Source organism: Falco rusticolus, chromosome 5 (genome assembly GCF_015220075.1).
Source record: "Falco rusticolus isolate bFalRus1 chromosome 5, bFalRus1.pri, whole genome shotgun sequence".
NCBI classification, from domain to species: domain Eukaryota; kingdom Metazoa; phylum Chordata; class Aves; order Falconiformes; family Falconidae; genus Falco; species Falco rusticolus.
Window position 1 is genome coordinate 67,465,375 of NC_051191.1, and position 18,220 is coordinate 67,483,594.

At 50.6% G+C, this 18,220-nt stretch overlaps 1 protein-coding gene across 5 annotated transcripts in view; it reads right to left on the minus strand.

The window, feature by feature from the left end:
* LOC119149295 (sodium- and chloride-dependent GABA transporter 2) overlaps positions 1-18,220 on the minus strand; it is a 42,889-nt gene that overhangs the window by 14,237 nt on the left and 10,432 nt on the right. For 2 of the 5 annotated variants that reach the window (XR_005104642.1, XM_037390401.1), the window contains 6 exons: positions 16,673-16,956; positions 12,065-12,199; positions 10,936-11,076; positions 10,241-10,325; positions 7,152-7,284; positions 3,102-3,236 (listed from right to left, as the gene is read on the minus strand). Coding sequence is in view for 4 of the 5 variants with exons in the window: in XM_037390401.1 (XP_037246298.1) it covers positions 3,102-3,236; positions 7,152-7,284; positions 10,241-10,325; positions 10,936-11,076; positions 12,065-12,199; positions 16,673-16,956 (913 nt within the window). In the remaining variant the exon portion in view is untranslated. Of the gene's footprint in view, positions 1-3,101; positions 3,237-7,151; positions 7,285-10,240; positions 10,326-10,935; positions 11,077-12,064; positions 12,200-16,672; positions 16,957-18,220 lie in introns of those variants that run through there. The other 3 variants (XM_037390404.1, XM_037390403.1, XM_037390405.1) reach the window with 2 other exon arrangements.

Consider the following 18,220-nt stretch of genomic DNA (forward strand, 5'->3'; position numbering starts at 1 on the left):
AGGATATGCTCAGGGGCTGCTGAATTCAACTCCTTCTCCATCTTCACTCATTAAATCTAATGAAATTTTAGCTAAAACTGCTTGAGACTTGATACCAGAGTGAAGGGAGACCACTCTTCCCTTTAAAGCAAACACAAACACACAGCTAGCACTTTCTGCATCAAGCCCACCAGTCCTCTCCTTAAATCAATCTGTATATTAAAACAGTGCCTGGTCGTGGTATGAAAGCATCAAGCAATGGACAGCCTGCCAGTGCCTGAGAAAAGTTCTAATGGCAAGTTTCCCACACTTAAAACCTTATTTCTACTCTGAATTCCTCTCATTTCAACTTCCTGCTAGTGGATCACACTGTGCATCCCTCTCCTTAATCACATCCACAAATCTCCAGCGTTATCTACTGAAATAAACAATTGAAAAAATTGTCGCAAAGATAATTGCAAAGCATGGAGTGATCAAAAGTGGAAAATGGTCAACAACCCTGAAGACCCCCTTTTGGTCAAAACACAAGTCTCGCTATGGAGTAAAGTGGAAACCTCCTGAAGCACAGAAAATGCAATCAAGGAGGGGAGGGAAATTTAGGTCTAGTAATGGCTGGCACGCTAACAACGTAATACTGAATATTATGCAAATAAAAAACAAACTATGGGGTTCCTATTTTGGGTGTTTTAGTTTGAGGGCATACAGTTCAAAATAGATTCTCTGGCAGTTTTGCTGTTAACTGCTTGTATTTGAGCAGAAGTGGGCTTCACTATTCAAAACCTTTGGCAGTTTCTCTGTATAGTCTGATCTACCTATCAAATGCATTTTATTTATCATTCTAATTACAAGCATTTCATAGATGTAGAAAATGAAGATGCAGGAAGATCGTAGACTCCATGAGCATTGTAGACTTCATGGCCAGAGGAGACCGCCATCAATCAGCTAGCCTGAGCTTTCATAGGCAGGATTTCCCAGTTCTGTCCAAGGTCATTTGGCAGGTAAAGAGCAATGATTTCCACACACCAATCTGATATTCTGACACTTAATCACATCTCAGCTGCTGCTGTTCCCCTGGTAGAATCTGCCAGATAATTCATCTCCTTTTTTCACCTAGTTTTTCATGCGCTTTAAGGGAGTTTTGATTTTATCCCCTTGTATATTGTTTGCCCTTTGTTTAAACCTCCCCTTGAGATGCCTTACCATAAGGCTTAGACTGGAGAAGGTATTTTGAAATATTTTTATTTCCAGAATCCCTTTACAGGCACTAAAGAATCTTCCATTTTTCCAGGCAGTGCAGGATTGCAGGTAAACAATTACAGCTCATGACCCTCTGAGCACAAATCAATTATAATCAACTTGGCCCGATGCGCTGGCAGGACCCGTGCCGTCCCTGCACAGAGAGAGGTGGGCACAACCACGGTGTGTGGGGCTTGGGGCACTAACCCTTCCCTTCCCTCTCTGATGGGAAAATGCAAAAGAAACCTCAAGCTCTGCTACAGGGTTCAATAGGATGGTTAAAGCACTCTGGAGGAAGGCAACCACTGCTACCAGCTCCTGCTTTTTTTCCTGTGGAAGGGAAGCATTCATTGGGGAGTGATGGTGTTCGGAGCAAGTTTTCCTTCCCCAGCCACCCTCTTGCTCTGAAGGGTTACTCTGCCTTTGCACCAGTGCATTAGCATTTTCCAGGCTGGAAAGAAGCTGTGCTTCTAAAGCTTGGGCAGTAATTGGAAAAGTTTGCCAGGATGGACCTAATGAGGACACAGCTAGTACAAGTAAAACCCTGCCACGCCTGAAGTGGTTTAATTCAGTCCCGTGGGCAACACAGCCACAGTAACAACAGGACTTTTCATTAGTGAATGAGCACCATTTAAAAATGTTATTACGTTTCAGAAGTCTCTGGCACCTCATCAGCACAAATGGAGCCCCAAACACAGACCTGTCCTCATCCCCTTCCAAGCCCTGCTGCACCTTCACACCGAGGTACCAGCTGTACCCACCTCCTAGAGAGAGCAAGAGAGCAGCCAGCACTGTGAAACAACGCTGTTCACCCACTGCTCAGGCGCAGCCTTGACCAGAGAGCAACTTCCAGAAAGCTGAGCAGGAACTCTGAGTCCTTCCCATGATAAAAACCAGACCGCCTGGAGCTGGAAACCGGACACTCGTGTTTAGCTCCCCAGATCGGAAGCCGTAAGTCAAACTGATTGCACAGAGCCACGCAGCACCAGTGGCACAGGCAGGACCCAGGAGAGTCCCACAGTCCCTGACACACTGCTACCCCCACCCACAGCAAACAGGGATCCTCTGTCCTCCATCAGGAAGGGCAGGATCAGCCATAACCATTCCTCCTCCCACACTTATGCCCCCCATCACAAAATTAATAACCAAGGCAGCACTGGGACCAGAACAGAAAGGGTTAATGGGGTTATGAAGGGTTTTGCTGGCCTATTTTCCAGGCAGGCACCCTTTAATCTCCTTTGGAAACACCTTCACACAAAGGCTGGTACAGCAGCTCAGCTGGAGCCAGGATTTAACATGGAAAAACTTGTCCCAAAGAGATTAAAAGCAGCAGTTGGGCACTGACCCTCCTGTCAGACAGGCAGGAATTTTTCACCAGGGACAGGGAGGCGAGGAGGGTGGCCAGGTCCCAGGGACTGCTGCTGCAGCATGCCATGGCTCCCTCCATCCATGCACCTGGCATGCTTCCCAGGGAAGCCAGAGCACGAATGCCAGGTGCGGGGCTTGTCCCCATGAGCTGGTGGCATGGTGAGAGTGGCACCCCATGCACTGGCTGCCTCCACAGCAGTCTCCTCAAGAAAGGTGGGGGGCAGCTGGTGCCACTCGTGATGAAGGGTTAAATTCCACTGCCCATATGCCTGGGCACCTCAGATTCAAGTCAGACTAGAAAACACAGTAACAGCACAAGTGAAAACTGAGGGTGAGAGAGAGCTTGGGGACTGTCAGGGTACACACCAATATCACAGCCCTGCCTTATACCCACAGAGGGGAAAAACAGGAGAAAGAAGAAATTGGAAGACAAACAGTGAGAAAAGGAAAAGGAGAGGGGACAGCCACAGGCATCCATGCGAGCACAGCTCAGCCGTTCAGTCACCCCTCCACCTTACCTGGGGGTCCCCAAGGCGACTGAGGTCTGGATAAAGGTAAAAGAGGATTCCCTGGGATGCCCCAGGCAGGGAGACTCCCCTGATCAGCAGAACAACCAGCATGAGGTATGGGAACGTGGCTGTGAAATACACCACCTGTGAGGAGGACGAAGGGACAAGTGTAAGTGAGCAGCAGGGGCCAGAGCACACAGTGCCGGCACCAAACCCCAAGCCTGGGGAGATGGGCAGCAGCAGGAGACCAGTCAGGCTGCCTTGGTGAGCACCTTGATGTCACTTGCAGTAGAAAGAAATGCATTTTAAAATGCACCCAGGAAACTTGTCATCTGCCATGGCATGTCTGCAGCCAGAGAAAACCTTTCTAGCCCTAAGAGCAATCCAGACCCTGAGCCAGGCTGTCACCAGGAGTCAAAGCAGCTCTGCTGAAGCCAGTGGTGTAATATCTATGTGCATCAGAGAAGGAGCTCCCCCCGGTATCCATCTGTACATCCCTACCCCAAATAGAGTCTGAGTCAGACACGGAAAGTCTCTTCTCCACAGCATTTAGTGGCAAGGGCGAAGGGATGTGCAGATAAGAGATACACCCTGAAACGTGATTGCTACTGAAGAACCAGCAAGGACAACACTGGGGGTCCACCACTCAGGGCTGGCACTAGCAACTGACCTCTGCCCACCGCTCCCCACAGCAGTGACTCACAGGCGCTGCCTCTGACTGACGCCTGTTCAAATACCCAACACGGGCACTGCATGCAGAGCAGGGCAGCACATCTCAGACTTGCCATCAAGGATGCAGACCTAAACAGGACCTTTAAATCTACCCTCTTGCTTTTTATGCCCCTAGCCCCGTAAGCAATGCAGCTGTACTCGGGTAGGGTTAAAATCCCTTCCTTCTAGCAAAGGAGCCGTGTTCCTTGGGGGAATGCTGCAGGCCAGTGTCAGCTAATACTTTCAGGGACTCCAACCTCTGGTAAATATAACACTCAATTTGGGGATTACCAGGGTACTTTCAGGACCATTCAGGCTAGTTGTTGTAGCATGCCTGTGTTTCCCACACAAACAAACTGTTATCAAGAGCTGGTGCAGCCTCCTCAGCAATTCAAGTAGTATCATTAATCCCTTTGCATTGATCCTGCACCTTCAAGACTTATTGACCACCTTGAAAAATAGTTGTTTGGTCTGTTGTATCATGCTAGGCCAAAAGAGAAATGTTGCTCCTTCAGCTTTTTCCCGTGTGGATGTGCTGAGTGATGACTCGCATCAGCACACTTCACCTGAATGCTACCCTGCAGCCCTTCCCTCAGCTTTGGCTGTTATGCACCAGAGCTAACGCTCATCTCTGGAGGAACTGCAAAACTTAATGATGTGAAATGATCTATTTCTCACACCTCCCCATCCATCCAGAATGAGCTGTTTCAAAATCCACCTAAAGCCCACCACCCCTGAGCAGGGGTCGCAAGCTTTGCCACAGCTATAGCAGCTTCTGCATTAGTGGAGGTCCTACTAAGAATGAGCATATGATTTCCCTGGACAGTATGACCACTTTTGCTCTGCCCATGGGTAATCCTTATGATTTGAGCAGTGATTCAAAAAGAGATTTTTTTTCTGGATCCACTCCTATGTACTCTGTCTGAATAAAGCAATGTCCAAAGCACCTGATGCTGCAATGCAAGCCCCTCTCTAAGTCAAGATACACACACTCCAGTGATTCAGTTTTGTGATGTGGAAAGGCAGAAGGATTTGAGAGTTATCCCATCCTTGAAAAACGAAACTATTAGACAAATATCTCTGCAGCTCCAGGTTTTCTATGCATTTCATGTGTTGTGCTCTGTATATTACGCAGTCTTGCATAACACCACAGAGGTCAGTGAAAAATACCTCCTTGCTGGGTTTTATGATTGCCTGAGATGTCTCTGTGAGCAGATCCATCCCTGTACCTCTGAATCTGCATCCTGAATATTGAAGAAACCCAGGGACAGTGTTCTTCAGCACAGACAACCACCATTATTTCTTTCATTCTCAAATTTACAAGAAGTCCGATGTAGAGCTTTTTCAGTGACAGTTAATCAAATATGCAGATCCCACGAGTTTAACAATCACCCGTGTATAATCACCAAATCTTTCCTTCAGGAAAAGCCCTGGTGCATGTTCTTCCAGGATGTCAGGTTGCACATTCTTGGCTGGATCTCTAAATAACATCAGTTTTAGGAGCTCAGAATAAAAACTGCCAGTTGTCTGGCATATGATTTGGATTTAAATTTTGGGAACATCCTACGTGCTTTACAGTCTGCATGAACTAGCATGTGAAGCTTTTCACTCAGCGGTCAGTCACATCTGCACTGGGACCAGAGGTTTGAATTTGGAGACTGTTTTTCTGGATTAAGAGTGTCAAACTTCTATTTAACAACAGGAACATCTGGATCCAATGAGATATTACTCAGTGCTTGGCTCAGACCCAATCTTTTTATTTCTTGGGCATTGTTAACACTAACTACATCACTAGGAACCTTGCCGGGATCAGTGTGATCATTCAGTCACATGCTGGTCAACAACATCCAGGGTTTTATTTGAATCTGATCCACATGCCTTGGTAAAGTGGTTCCATCTGTGACAACCTCCTGCATCTGTAAGTGCTCCTCTGGGATGGACAGTCCCTGCATCGGAGGGTGCGAACCTCGGCTGCTGTTCAGAGTAGGGTCATTTCAGCTCATGGCATTTGCCCCTCCACAGGCAAATCCCCAGAACCAAGGTATATCTCTTCTCCAGCAGGGTTGTATTCCTACAGTCATCATTTTAGTTGAATTATTAAGTACACAGAGGGTTGATAAACCTATTGACACTGTTGCTTTACTGAAAGAAGGTTTCTGTTCTCAGGAACTTAAGATCTCACCATCACTAGTCCTTTTTGCTAAAAAGCACTTGCATTTAACCTAGAACTTGTATCTAAAATAAGATGGAATTTGTTCTCAGCACTTCCCACACTATGTTTGCTGTATCTTAGTATCATATTTGCTGTTATTAGACTGCCTCTGCTTTCTTTTACCAGGCCACCACAGCAAGCAATTGCTCTTTTCTTCTAATTTTACTCCATAGAAACCAGAAAATATCATCTCTGCAAGCTGCTTGATTTCCCTGTCATGTTTCATAATCCCAGACCTTTCTGGAAGCAGGGGAAACTGCTAACATCCATGCCATCAACTTGATGGAAATGGATGCAGCTACAATTTACACCCCATCACACACGATGTCTTGTTCAAAGCATGCAGAGAAGACACCATTTAGATAACATACTAAACCTTGTCATTTCCATCTGTTCTTGCTGGCTCCAGACAAAGCTGGCTGGGAATGGGTCAGGAGGCAGTAGCAGAAACTAAGAAATGGGGTCAATGCAAACCACAGTGGCACACTCTGCAACAGAGGGAGCATGGGATGGAGGCTGAACAGTTCACACCAACCCTTCCCAGAAGCATTCAAATAAATATCTCTGTGATGACTATCGGGGGAGGGCGGGGGGAGAAAGGAGACCTTTACTGCTGGGGAATATGAGCAATTGTAGGAACTGCTGGGATGAATAAGAAGAAAATAAAAAGGAACCCACCCCCCCCATGGTGATGAGGCAGAGAAGGCTTTGAGGCTATCAGAGCTACCTTCGCTACTATCTAATGAAATTGAAGATTTCCCAGCTGCACTTGCCAGCAAAGACAAAATCATGCTGCTTGCTCACACTGTGGTGGGAGGCAAGGGAACATGGAACCACCCCATAAATAGGAAGACTGCAGGGTCTCCTGGGCATGGGGATGCAGAGGGACCAGATGTGGATATACATCTTGGAAGTTAATGCTCGGAGATGTCTCAGTGCTCCCATCCTTTCCTACCCAAAACACAGAGCCTAGCTCACACTCCTGCTGCAAGTTGAGCCCCAGAGGCTCCTGCCAGCTTATTCAGAGGGTGGCTCCCAGGCAATCCCTAGGACCTCTCTGAAAGTACAAAAAGTGAATAGATCAAGTGCTCCAGCTGTGATCAAGGGAAGAGGCTTGATCTAAACCGAAGACTCACCTTGCCCGTGGACTTGACCCCTTTCCAAATGCAGAAGTAACAGATGATCCATGCCAGCAAGAGACACAGAGCCAGCTCCCAGCGCAGGCTGCCCAGGTGCTGGATGCCGTCGGAAATCTTTAGCACTCTCCTTCTGCATTGGGGGGGAGCAAAGGAACATCCAAGTGTCACTGATGTTGGCCACTAACATTCCCAACACCACAGTGCTTCTCACCATACTGACGGCTCTGGGGAGAACAGCTGTCTTACTAACAAGGCCCATGTCTGAGCTGCAAGCCTCAAAGCAATCAAGCAGTGCTCCCCTCTTAAGAGCACTACCAGCCTGGCAGATCACACATGGACACTTGCTTCTCTGCTCACTCCAGTGCTGGCCTGTTGGGCCAAGACATTTCTTCCACTGTCCTCCCACCCTTCACCTACCCTGTCCTCCAGGGCAAGAGCTCTCTCCCTGCAAAAACATGCAGCACTTTGCACACGCAAGCTCTGCCCTGGCCTTTTTCATGCACATTACAAAGTTCACCTACATTTCTGACATGCTTCACAGCTCAAAGTGAATGATACATTGCACTTACCGTGCAGAATCCATCAGGACCACCCAGGAAGCAATGCTGTCCAACCCCTTCTCCATAGCACACTTCTGTCTTTAGCTACGTAATTCACCTTAGAAGCCAGAGTAGCATAGCATCCCATACCATGACTAAGACCCAACCAAGACCAAAATAATCCCCATTGCACAGTCAGAAGAGGCCACCCTGGGCATCCTCTTTAAGCCAGTATAGAGGTAGGATCCTGGGCTAGATGGACCTCGATTCAGCTAAAGTCTTATTATCTCACCCTGGTCATATAGCAGCTTTCCATGCTACGTGTATGTCAAGTCTTCTTCATCACTTACAAAAGTAGGGACTCACCCTCCTCCATCTCCTACACTGCACAGATGGATCTGTGTGTGAAACACCATGGTGAAGTGCCAAAACCCCAAGCCTGAGACAGGCAGAGGGAGACATGCACCACCCTGGGGCCCAGCAGCAGTGCCTGCCCTGCTGTGAAAGACAGCAATTACCACAAAATAAAACTCACACTCCTGGAGAACTGCAGCCTAAGACACACTGCTTCCCTTCCTGCCCCACAGCCTTGGGGCAGATTGAGAGGATGAGAGCGGGGTCAGAAAAATCACACTGTTCCACCAGATGCATTTCATCATGCTGCTTTTTACCTGCTTCTAAGAACATGGACTCTGTAACTGGTGGGGAAAGGGTGCCAGCGGACTGTAACTAACTGGGCACTGTACTGCAGCCAGTAGAGGCCCCAGAAGCATGCCAGCAGCCCACTGGAAAGTCAGTGCTTCTTGAGGAAATGGTGGCCTCCTACCTCCCTGCCCAGGGAGGGCAGGAACAGGTGCTGCATCACCAGCAACGGACAGTGGAAATTTCCATTTCCGTGTGCTTATCCCCCAGTAACACAGCAATGGTCACAGCAGTGAACACCATCTTTTCCAGCAGCCAGTCTCAGAAAGAGCAGTCTAAGGCCACCATCTAATCACATGTGAGCAGCAGACAGAGGGAGAGTGGAGGCTCAGGGAGAACGCAGGAGACAAAGAAAATTGTTGAACTTTGAAGTTCAAAGCCAGCATCCCTGTGCTGAGCCGGGGATGCTCTGGAGGTACTGTGTGCTCCGTGCGCTGACAGCCCCCGCAGCGCTGCTGAGGGCAGAGCCATCCGTCCATCTAAATTCACAGTGGCAGAGAGGGGTTACTTGCACAAGTCTATTAGCCAGGGCTCAGTGCTTAACTGGTCCCGTTCTCCCAGGAGATGCTGAGGATCATCAGAGATCCCAAGACAACAGGGCTATGCCTTCCTGCCAGAAATAAAACTACTCTGCTCCTCAGGATAACTAATACAAGGGAATAAAACAATGAAAATGAGGGAGAAAATTTCAGTGTGAAGTAAACTGACCCTAGCACTTCATTTTTATTTTGGTGAGCTTCTCTCCTCAGGATAGCTTGCATATTAGTCACTCTAAACTGAAATCATCACCTCTTTTTCTATTTTTAAGATGATGACTAGCCCACATACAGAAGTCACCACCCACCACACCAGATCCTCCTCGGAACGTGCTGATATCACACAGCAGCAGGGTTTCAAAGGAAAGAGATCACCTACTGCGACACCAGCATGGACTCCTGCAATATGTCACAGGTCTTCAAGGTCTCCTCTTCAACAGCTGAACATGCTACAGCTGGCAAAACATGCAGACGAAAACCCATCGCAGAGCTGCTGCTTTGTGGATAACCACAGATCTCAATCCACTCCCACCTATAGTCTTGGCACCCATGTCCTGAGCATGGTTACGCTGGATGCGGCCACCAGGCAGGTCAAGGACTGCATGGAGCAGACTGGTCTGAACAGAACAAGAGCGATGGATAATCCATCAGGTATATAAACTGTAATCCAAACCACAGAGTAATGGCCACTATATCCTGAGGGAGTGTCACTGGTTTTATTGAGGTTTGCACCCTGGGTAAGTCTGATCCAAAGTTTCAGGATAGGGAACGTGCAGTCAATTCACCTACGTTGCAGGAGGAAACAACTGTATAAGGAAGCTCACAGCTGGCAATGAAGAACAAGGGAGCTGGCAGGGAAAGGAGCAGCACAAAGGGAGAAAGGGAGAGTGCAACAGCAGAGGAGGAATAAGGGAGAAAAGGACAATAAATGAAATATCAAGGACCAGAGGAGGAAAAGCATCAGTGAGGTAAGGTCTTGCACATTCAGCTAGCCATCACGGAGGTCAGTGAGGCTGAGAAGCCCAAAAGGTCCGAAGGGACAGGAGGAACACAGCATCAGAGAAAGGCAAAGCCAGATGGCGCAGAGGCATGCCAGCACAGCTCCAGATAAATACCACAAGCCTAGCAATGTTACCCTTGACTGATGGTTCTGTCCCTGAGAGCCTTCACTCTGACCTGTCCAGCTGCCTCTCTTGTGTCCTCTTTTGGCAAGGATGGGTTAACAGAATGTGCCACTGCAGGGTTTGTTCCTTGCCCAGGAAGGGTATGACCTGGAGGAAAGGGGGGTACAGGCCTGTCCTTTACTTACTCCCAGAACTCGATGACAGGGGAGGTGGCGTTTTCACTGGTCACATTGAGCGTTGAGTTCGCCTTCTGGAGCTCCATGCAGTTCCCTGCAGGAGAGGCCCAGGGAGAGAGGGAGTGTAAGCAGCAGTGGCTGGAGTACCAGAGGATCTGAAAAATTCCTCCCTTTCCATCCACAGTGTCAACACTCGTTGACATTGACTCTGAGACAAATTTTGTGTAGTCCCAAAGATGCACAAAAGGAGTCCCCTCCAGGGTAAGGCTTGGAAGGAATCTAGGACTATTAAGACAATGGCATTTAATTTTTCCTTCCAGCGGCCACCGTGAGCAGTCCCGATCAGCACTGGGTCTGTGGCTAACATACAACATAGGATGACTGGAAGATGCCAGGAAGGAAGGTGCCCATGGTGGCTGAAGCCCAAAGCAGAAGCCACCAGGGAGGCCACTGCTGCATGGCACTGGCTGGGTGCTGCAAGTGGTTGGGCAGTGGCAGCACTGGTGGCCTTTAGGAAAGACCCAGATCAACTGAGCCTCTTCCCCAAAAGTACCAGCAGCACTGCAGCAACCCAGACTCCCCACTCTCATGACCGGTGGTCACACACACGCAGGAGTAAACCACTCTCCTGAGGTTTGGCCCTGGGCAACAAGTTTCCCTCAGCCAGCATCTGGTGGAGGACTGGGAGGGGGCTCAACACCCACCTGTGTTCCACTCATGGTCACAGCTGCCCCAGGGGAGGTCGATGGTGAATGAACTGAAGAGATAAAACAAGGCCCAGGCCAGGACAATGATGTAGTAGAAGTTCAGCAGTACGACGATGACCTGTGAGGCGTAGCCAATTCCTGCAGAAAGTGAGCCCCGAAGGCAAGTGACGCACGTGCCAGGGGACGGGAACAGGACTCCCCTTGGGAGGTGCTCACCCAACATGTACATCTGCTGCTCTGCCTTTTGACTCTGCTGCTGGATGAATGCCAGTGGGGCAGCCACCAGAGCCATCACCTCCTTCTCAAAGCCCACTGTGCTGCATCAGTGGGGGTCCAAGCCGGTGCCCCAGGGATCCCCTCTTCCTGGAACCCCACTGCAGCCTTCCCTGGTGAATGGGTGGTGATGGGAGGGAGTCTGGGTAGGGGATGGTCAGATTATGGTTGGAAAGCCACCCAAAGGGACAGAAACATATGATGGCACTCCACCTGCTGAATAACACCTCTTCTACCAAAATCCACTTTTGTTCATTCATCCCTTTTCACTTTTGTTTGGGAAGCATTTGTATTAACAGCACACTCCTTCTCTGAGACGTGCTGGAGGAGCATCTAAAAGTTTTGGTACATGTAGAGGAGACAACCGAGACCTTCAAAGGAATCATGGAAAGTAGCTTGAGGCTGGATGACTGTGCTGAAACAGTGCTAGAAGCAGATCTGACTGCTGATGATTTATTAAGGCAGTTGACACCTTTCACCACTAAGGTTTTAAGCCATCTGCAAACTCAAAAAAATTACATAGCATTAACCTAAAATAATAAAAATATGTTTTAGGTTCCTTATAACTGCCAGAAGCATTTTCATAATTTAGCTCTCGGAGGACAACCTTGATTAGGTGCAAAGCTCCTGGCCAAAACCGTGGCCATGAAGGAAACCAGGGATGCAATGTAACGATGGGAACTGTTTGGCGAGAAATATAATCAATTTTTTCCAGGGTGATTTTGGAAAAGGGGCAGCCAGTGGCCCTCCCAGGCTGTGCTCCTCAGCTGTGGGGAGAGGTGTCACTGTTCATCCCCCCAGGGCCCTATGGTTCCCCCACCTCACCATGCCCTCCCAGGCTTACCCCACTCACCTTCAAAGAGGGGGCAGATCCTGCGCCAGGCTGTCACCCCTCCCTGGCTGGTATACTGCCCCAGCGCTGTCTCCAGGAAGAAGACAGGGATCCCACAGGTGAAGAGGAAGATGAGGTAGGGGATGAAGAAGGCACCTGGCAGATCCAAGCAGCAGATAGGAAAAATAAGCCCCATGGAGTGACTGGGATCAGGCCATCTCCAACCAGGCAAGGGCACCAGGCAAGTTCCTCCCCGGGGAAATGACACTGCATGGAGGGGTTGGGGGCTTCAGGAACAGGAAGACCACGGACAGGATACCAGGAAAAAGGGATTTTTCTCACTTTTCACCTCCCGGAGTGATGTGATTGCATGAGAAACTCAACATTCAGAAAAGATAGAGGAAAGGAAAGTTTCTAGGCCTGATTTTTATGCAGAAAAGAGTGAAACAAGTTTGCAATAGCTGCACAGAAATACAGGGAAACACTCTGCTGTAAAACCATAGTGACTTTTAATCAAGTTGGTGACTCCTTTCACATTGAATAAGCTGACTAGCTCATGGATGACAACACCAAAGCACCGAGCAGCACATAGAGACTGACACCTTCATCCAGCCTGTGGGTTTTCTCAATCATTTGCTCACCAAGAAGCAGCAGATGCGCCAAAAAAATTCAAATAGTGCAGGAAAGTATGCACCTCATGTCAACAGCCAGGGCTGCCCTCCTGCTCAAGCCCTGTCACGAAACCAGGCAGGGAGAGATAAAATGCATCAGGCTTTTGATTACCCCAGGCTAATGTTAAATGCAGTGATGGTTTCTAGCCCACGGAGCACAGGATACAGCCCTGCAAGATGGCCCACACTCTCTGCTGCACTCACGCACCACCAAAGCTGCTCAAGCCCTGCTGCAAAGGCAGGGACATGGGTCAGGATGGGGGGCTGGCATGGAAAGGGGTACCCCCAAGCAGAGAACGGCTGCTGGGCTGTGGTGGGCTCAGAGAGGTGTGCAGCATTGGAGGTGGCAACCAGCCAGCCACTGACCGCATTTTCCCTGCACAGGCCTTTTCTGGGCTGGTGAGATGCTGACTGGTTCTGGGGTCATGTTGGTGGGGGTATATGGGAAACAACAATCCCAGTGCCCAAGTAGACTCAAAACCCAAGAGATTTCATTAAGAAGCTTAGCTAGCATGCAGGGGCAGGGAGAGGGAAGGGGGGCTTTAGGGACTGGCCAGAAGCCCCAACCCACACTCATCCCAGCTGGGGACAGAGCCACAGCCCTCTCCTTCTTGCAAAAAAATGCAATCAACAAAACAGACAGGGAGAGCATCTTGGCAGCTCCCTGTGGGCAAACAGCAGCTAAAGGACTGCAGATGCTTGGCAGCCCTGGGAGAACAGAGAGCATCTGCCCGCATGCTCTTGCTCTACCAGGAAATAGAAGCTGGTGGAGAGCAAAGGACAGGGAAAATAGTTGTATCAACACCATCCCCTCAACTCCCAACATGTGTGCAATCTTGTTATCATAAAAGTGAAGCCTATTTCCAAGAGGGATTATTCTCACATAAAAGTTTGTATTTAACTAAACTGCAGCCAGGGGACCCCAGGGGAGGTCTCTGAGGTGGGAGGCTGAGCTGTCCAGCCTCTTTTCCTCATTTGCAGCCTGCGGTCTCGTCTCCCACCTTCCCCAGGTTATCCGTTTCTGGCAGGTTACACCCTTTGGAAGTCAAACTGAAGGGTCCGGACATGCAGGCTGTGAAATAGTGCAAAGTTAGGCTGGGATTTGCAGAGGCATGTTTGGGCGAGGGCTTGTGGTCTGCCCCACTCCCCTTGCTCCCCAAGTAGCGGGTCAGGCAGGGTGGGACGACCCCAATGCCAGCCCCACCATCACTCCCCATCTTGTTTCAGCTGGCAGCGGGCTGCTGTTGCCTGCACAGGCAGGAAAGGGCAGCAGGCAATGCGGGATGGCCTTCGGGCAGAGCTGCCCTGCACAGTGACTCTGGTGAGGAACCCGCAGAGGGGGGCTGTAGCAGGGACAGGGGTCCATCAGCATGCCTGAGCACCCCCAGAGCTGGCTGACATCCCTCTGGTCCAGCCCTTATGCCTGAACGTGAAGGGGGAAATGCCGCTACACGTGTTCTCCACCACGGCCCCTTCACCTGGCGCATGCGTGGGCGGTGGGCCCTGGGGGCTGCCCACTCCGGGCCATGCTGGGGAGGCACCAGCAGCCACACCACTAGACAGGCTTCCCCAGTATTTCCTAATCGGCAGGGCCAGCCTGCCCAAGGAGGGCCTGACCCGCCACGGGAGGCGAAAGCAAGAGCGAACAGGAGCAAAAAGAACATTTTGTTGCTCTTGTGTTTTCTTCCCCTCCACTATGGAGGGCGTTGGTATCAGACACTGAGTGCTAAATACGTAAGAGACTAGGATTACTCTTTCTTTGTTATGTGGAGACATCCCTAAAGAAAGTAAAAGTGACCAGCTGCCCCTTTTTGCGTAACTCAGATTTTGCAGATACCTTTTTTGTGAAGAGCCTGATATTTTGGCAAGCAAAGCGAGGGCTGAGAGCTGTTATCATGGCTGCCTACACACAATTCAGTGTGGGGAAAGAAATAGTCATCCAGCACGGCAGAGCTATTCCAGCCAGAGGGTAACACTGGCACAGGAGCTAGTGGTTGTAGGCTGGCCATGACTGACCTGGAACTGGAAAGTAAATAAAGGTCCCTCACCTTGACTGAAGTAGCAGGGAAGCAAGCGCTTGGACCAGCCTACCCAAAGGAGTACAAGACAAAACCTCTGGCAGCTTTTAAAATTCTGGCGTTACAAGGGATTTGATACAGCAACGGCCACAGTAGGCTGGGCTCCACGAGGCAAGAGGGAGCCCCGAGTCCTGCACAGCCTCGTCACACTGCCCTGCCCCAGGAGAAGTCACACAGCAAACGCTTTCCCCTCTGCACAAGAGTTTCAAGCCCCATCCTCGCTCTAACCTCATGGGAAGAGGGCTGGAGATTAAAAATTTGACTGAGATGTCAAACTCTACATCGTCTCTGCTGCTTCATGGGCCTTTGCCTCAGACCCATTTTTCGGGAGGAAAGAAGGCTGAGAAATCAATCCCTTTTTTGTGCCTTTCCCCTGCTGTCCCACCACACACGGCAGCTCCCCTTTTCCCAGAGCTCTCTCCTGGCACCCAAGGCAAGGGGTGCCGGGACAAGGTCCCAGGTCCCCCTCCCCATGCAGGATGGCAGCTGGGAAGGGTGCAGCAGTGGGAGCAGACATGGCTCAGCAAGCCAAGAAACGCTCCCTGTGGAAAAAGAAAACATGAAAAATCCTCCTTTTTCAACAGAGAAAGAAAATGCTTGACCACCTGGTGAAAAGAAACAAGTGCTGAGCAAGGCACGGCATGAAAGTAGCTAAACAGCAGTTAATCCTCTTTTATGCCACTGGGATGAAAGCAGTTTAGTGAGGCCCATGAGACTACCCCAAGCTCAAGCTAGGGGATTTCAGCCCTGGGTCCCCAGTGCTTGCTCCCCACCAGCTCCCAGCCAAGCACTGTTTCCCCTCTCCCCTGCCCTTCCGGAGAGCTTAATTAGCAATTAATCACAAGACAGGGAGAGCAGCTCTCTCTCTTTACATGCCACTGAACCAAACTTGAGAAAAGCTTACAGGCTTCTGGTTTTTAAAGTAATTTCTCCCTTAAAAGGAAGCCACAAACACCTGTAAAAGCCCACAGCAAACCCCACCTGCAAAAGCGAGCCCAGCCCAGCCTCGCAGGGGACAGGCCAGCAGTCACTGCCGAGCACAGCCTGAGCAGCACCGGTGTGCTGGCACCTCAGCAGTAACAACACTCTGCTCCCTCTCTCCCCATCAAGCACATCCATCCACACACCTCACAGCCCTGCCGTGCGGCTCAGAGGCAGCAGTGCCCTCTTCCACACCCTTGCAGCCCCAGCAGATGCCGGTGGAGCACAGGAGGGGGGCTGTGCTTCTGCACCGAGGCAAGGAAAACCCCTTCACTCTGCCCTGTCCCTGCCACCCGGCTCCAGCAGCTGGGGGACATCCCTCCACGGTCAGACAGCAGACCAGGACCTGTGACTGAGAACCCCTTGGAGGCCCCCTGAGCCTCCAGGAAACGCTGCAGTTCCTCGCAGTGCCTGCAAGGACATGGGTGCCCCACGGCCTCCCGCACTGCTCCCTGCTACGCTGCCAGGACCCACCGTCTTATTTGCACAGGGTGCCTGGTGCAACTCAAGGAAGAGCTGCCTGGGGTGAGACATGCTGCTCAGAGCCGAGCCCCCACCCTGCTCCCCCTGCCTCCCCCTGCAGATGGCCACCCACCTCACCAGCAGGATCAAGGCTCCACATGCCTCAGCGAAGCACGGCTACAGCCATCAGAAACCCCCGGACATTGCCACTTAGTTACCCACATCCCACGGTGTCAAAACAACCCCTGCTTGTGGCACAGATGGCACTGTCAGGTTTGGCATCCTCCCTGCAGGCTCGTGACTTGGGCATTGCTGAGAGGCTGCTGCCAGCAGTAAGCAGGACCAGACACGGATGTCACAGAGGCAGGAGAGACCGCAGAGGAACGCTGGTGACCAGGTGCCCCTGGGGCTCGCCGGGGGGCCAGGGCTGCACTTACCTCCGCCATTCTTGTAGCAGAGGTAGGGGAAGCGCCAGACATTTCCCAGGCCGATGATCTCCCCAGCCACAGACAGGACATACTCCAGCTTGTTGTTCCACTGTCCTCGCTCCAGGGTCTGGTCCTCATCCTCATCCTCCTCCTTCTCCTTTTCCATGCTGGGGTGTGCGGGCACCGTTTCACCATTGCTGACAGCACCGGGGACTCTATAATCCATCCCACCTTCAGAAGGAGTTTCCTTCGTTACACTCAGAACAAGCCATGCAATGAGCCAAAAATTTGGGCTAGAGGAGGCAAGAGAGGGGAGAGGACACGTGCACGTTGAACTGTTCCTTTCTCACTCCTTATACTGATTACTACTCACAGCCAGGTGCTAAAAGCGTGCATGCACTATCGTTGTTCAGTCCAAAACGACTCCTTAAAAGCTCCTATCAGTTTCATTATTCTTAACTGACTCCTCTCAAAACACTCCTGATTCTGCAAATCCATCCTCTGAGCACAGCATCACACAGAGACCCAGCGGCTCAGCCAGGCTGGCACTCCCACTGCAGCCAGTACAGGGAACAGACTTAGGGCTGGAGGGGAACAAGAGCGGGATCAAATACTTGACAAGATATTTTATAAGAGTTTCTCTTCTCCTCTGTTGCTGCTTACCAAAGTCTGGTTTTAAAGACCATGCAATGAAAGCCTTAGAGTTTTAGATGCAGGAAGAAGACTAACTGAAACAAGAGGCAAACAAGTTTCTGCCTTTGGTGGTGGCAACTGTTGCTGGCAATCTACTAGTCTGTGAGAAAAGGTGATTGTTCAGAAAGGGTCTATCCTTCTAACAGCAGGAAAAGAAAGGGTGCAGATGTCACGGCCATCTGGGATCTCTCCTCTCACAGGGTCTGCCCCTCCGAACAGCTGCCTGTTGCCTGCAGAGGCTCCCCACAGTACCACTTTCAGGAAGCTTTGGCACTGCAAGAGCTTCTCCCATCTCTAAACAAATGTCTACTGAGAAAAGATTGGCACAGAGTAAGTGGGCACCTCTCCTGCTGTCCCACTTTCCCCAAAAAACCTCTGAGAGGAACACCTCTCCTCCTAGGAAAGCCAGGGCATAGCATAAACGGCTGTTGGTGCACAGCAGATGCCTCAGCACAGCGAGGAGATAGGTACGGGCAGCACGGGTGGCACCAGCTCTGCTGCAGCCATTTAGGAGGCTCAGGGGTGTTCAAGCCTGTTCCTCACAGGCAGACCCCCTGGCTGCCGAGTTCCACGGAGCAAGGAGTGAGGACCGTCGTTCCCACCAACGTGGGTTGCTGAGGACCTTATGCCAAGGAGGACACCTTCTTCCACGTGGTGCCAGCCCTTGAACCTGCTCATGCCCTGCATAGGCAGCTCCCCGAGCCCCAGCCTAACGCTGCCATTCATTCCCGCCTGCAACTCCCTCACCAGGAGAGCAGGAAAAGGCACTGGCAGCAAATGATATTCTCCCTGGATCCAGGGAGAGGAAAAAAACCAGGGCAAAGCAGCACTTTCAACCTCTCCCCTCCCCCTGCACAGTCCCCT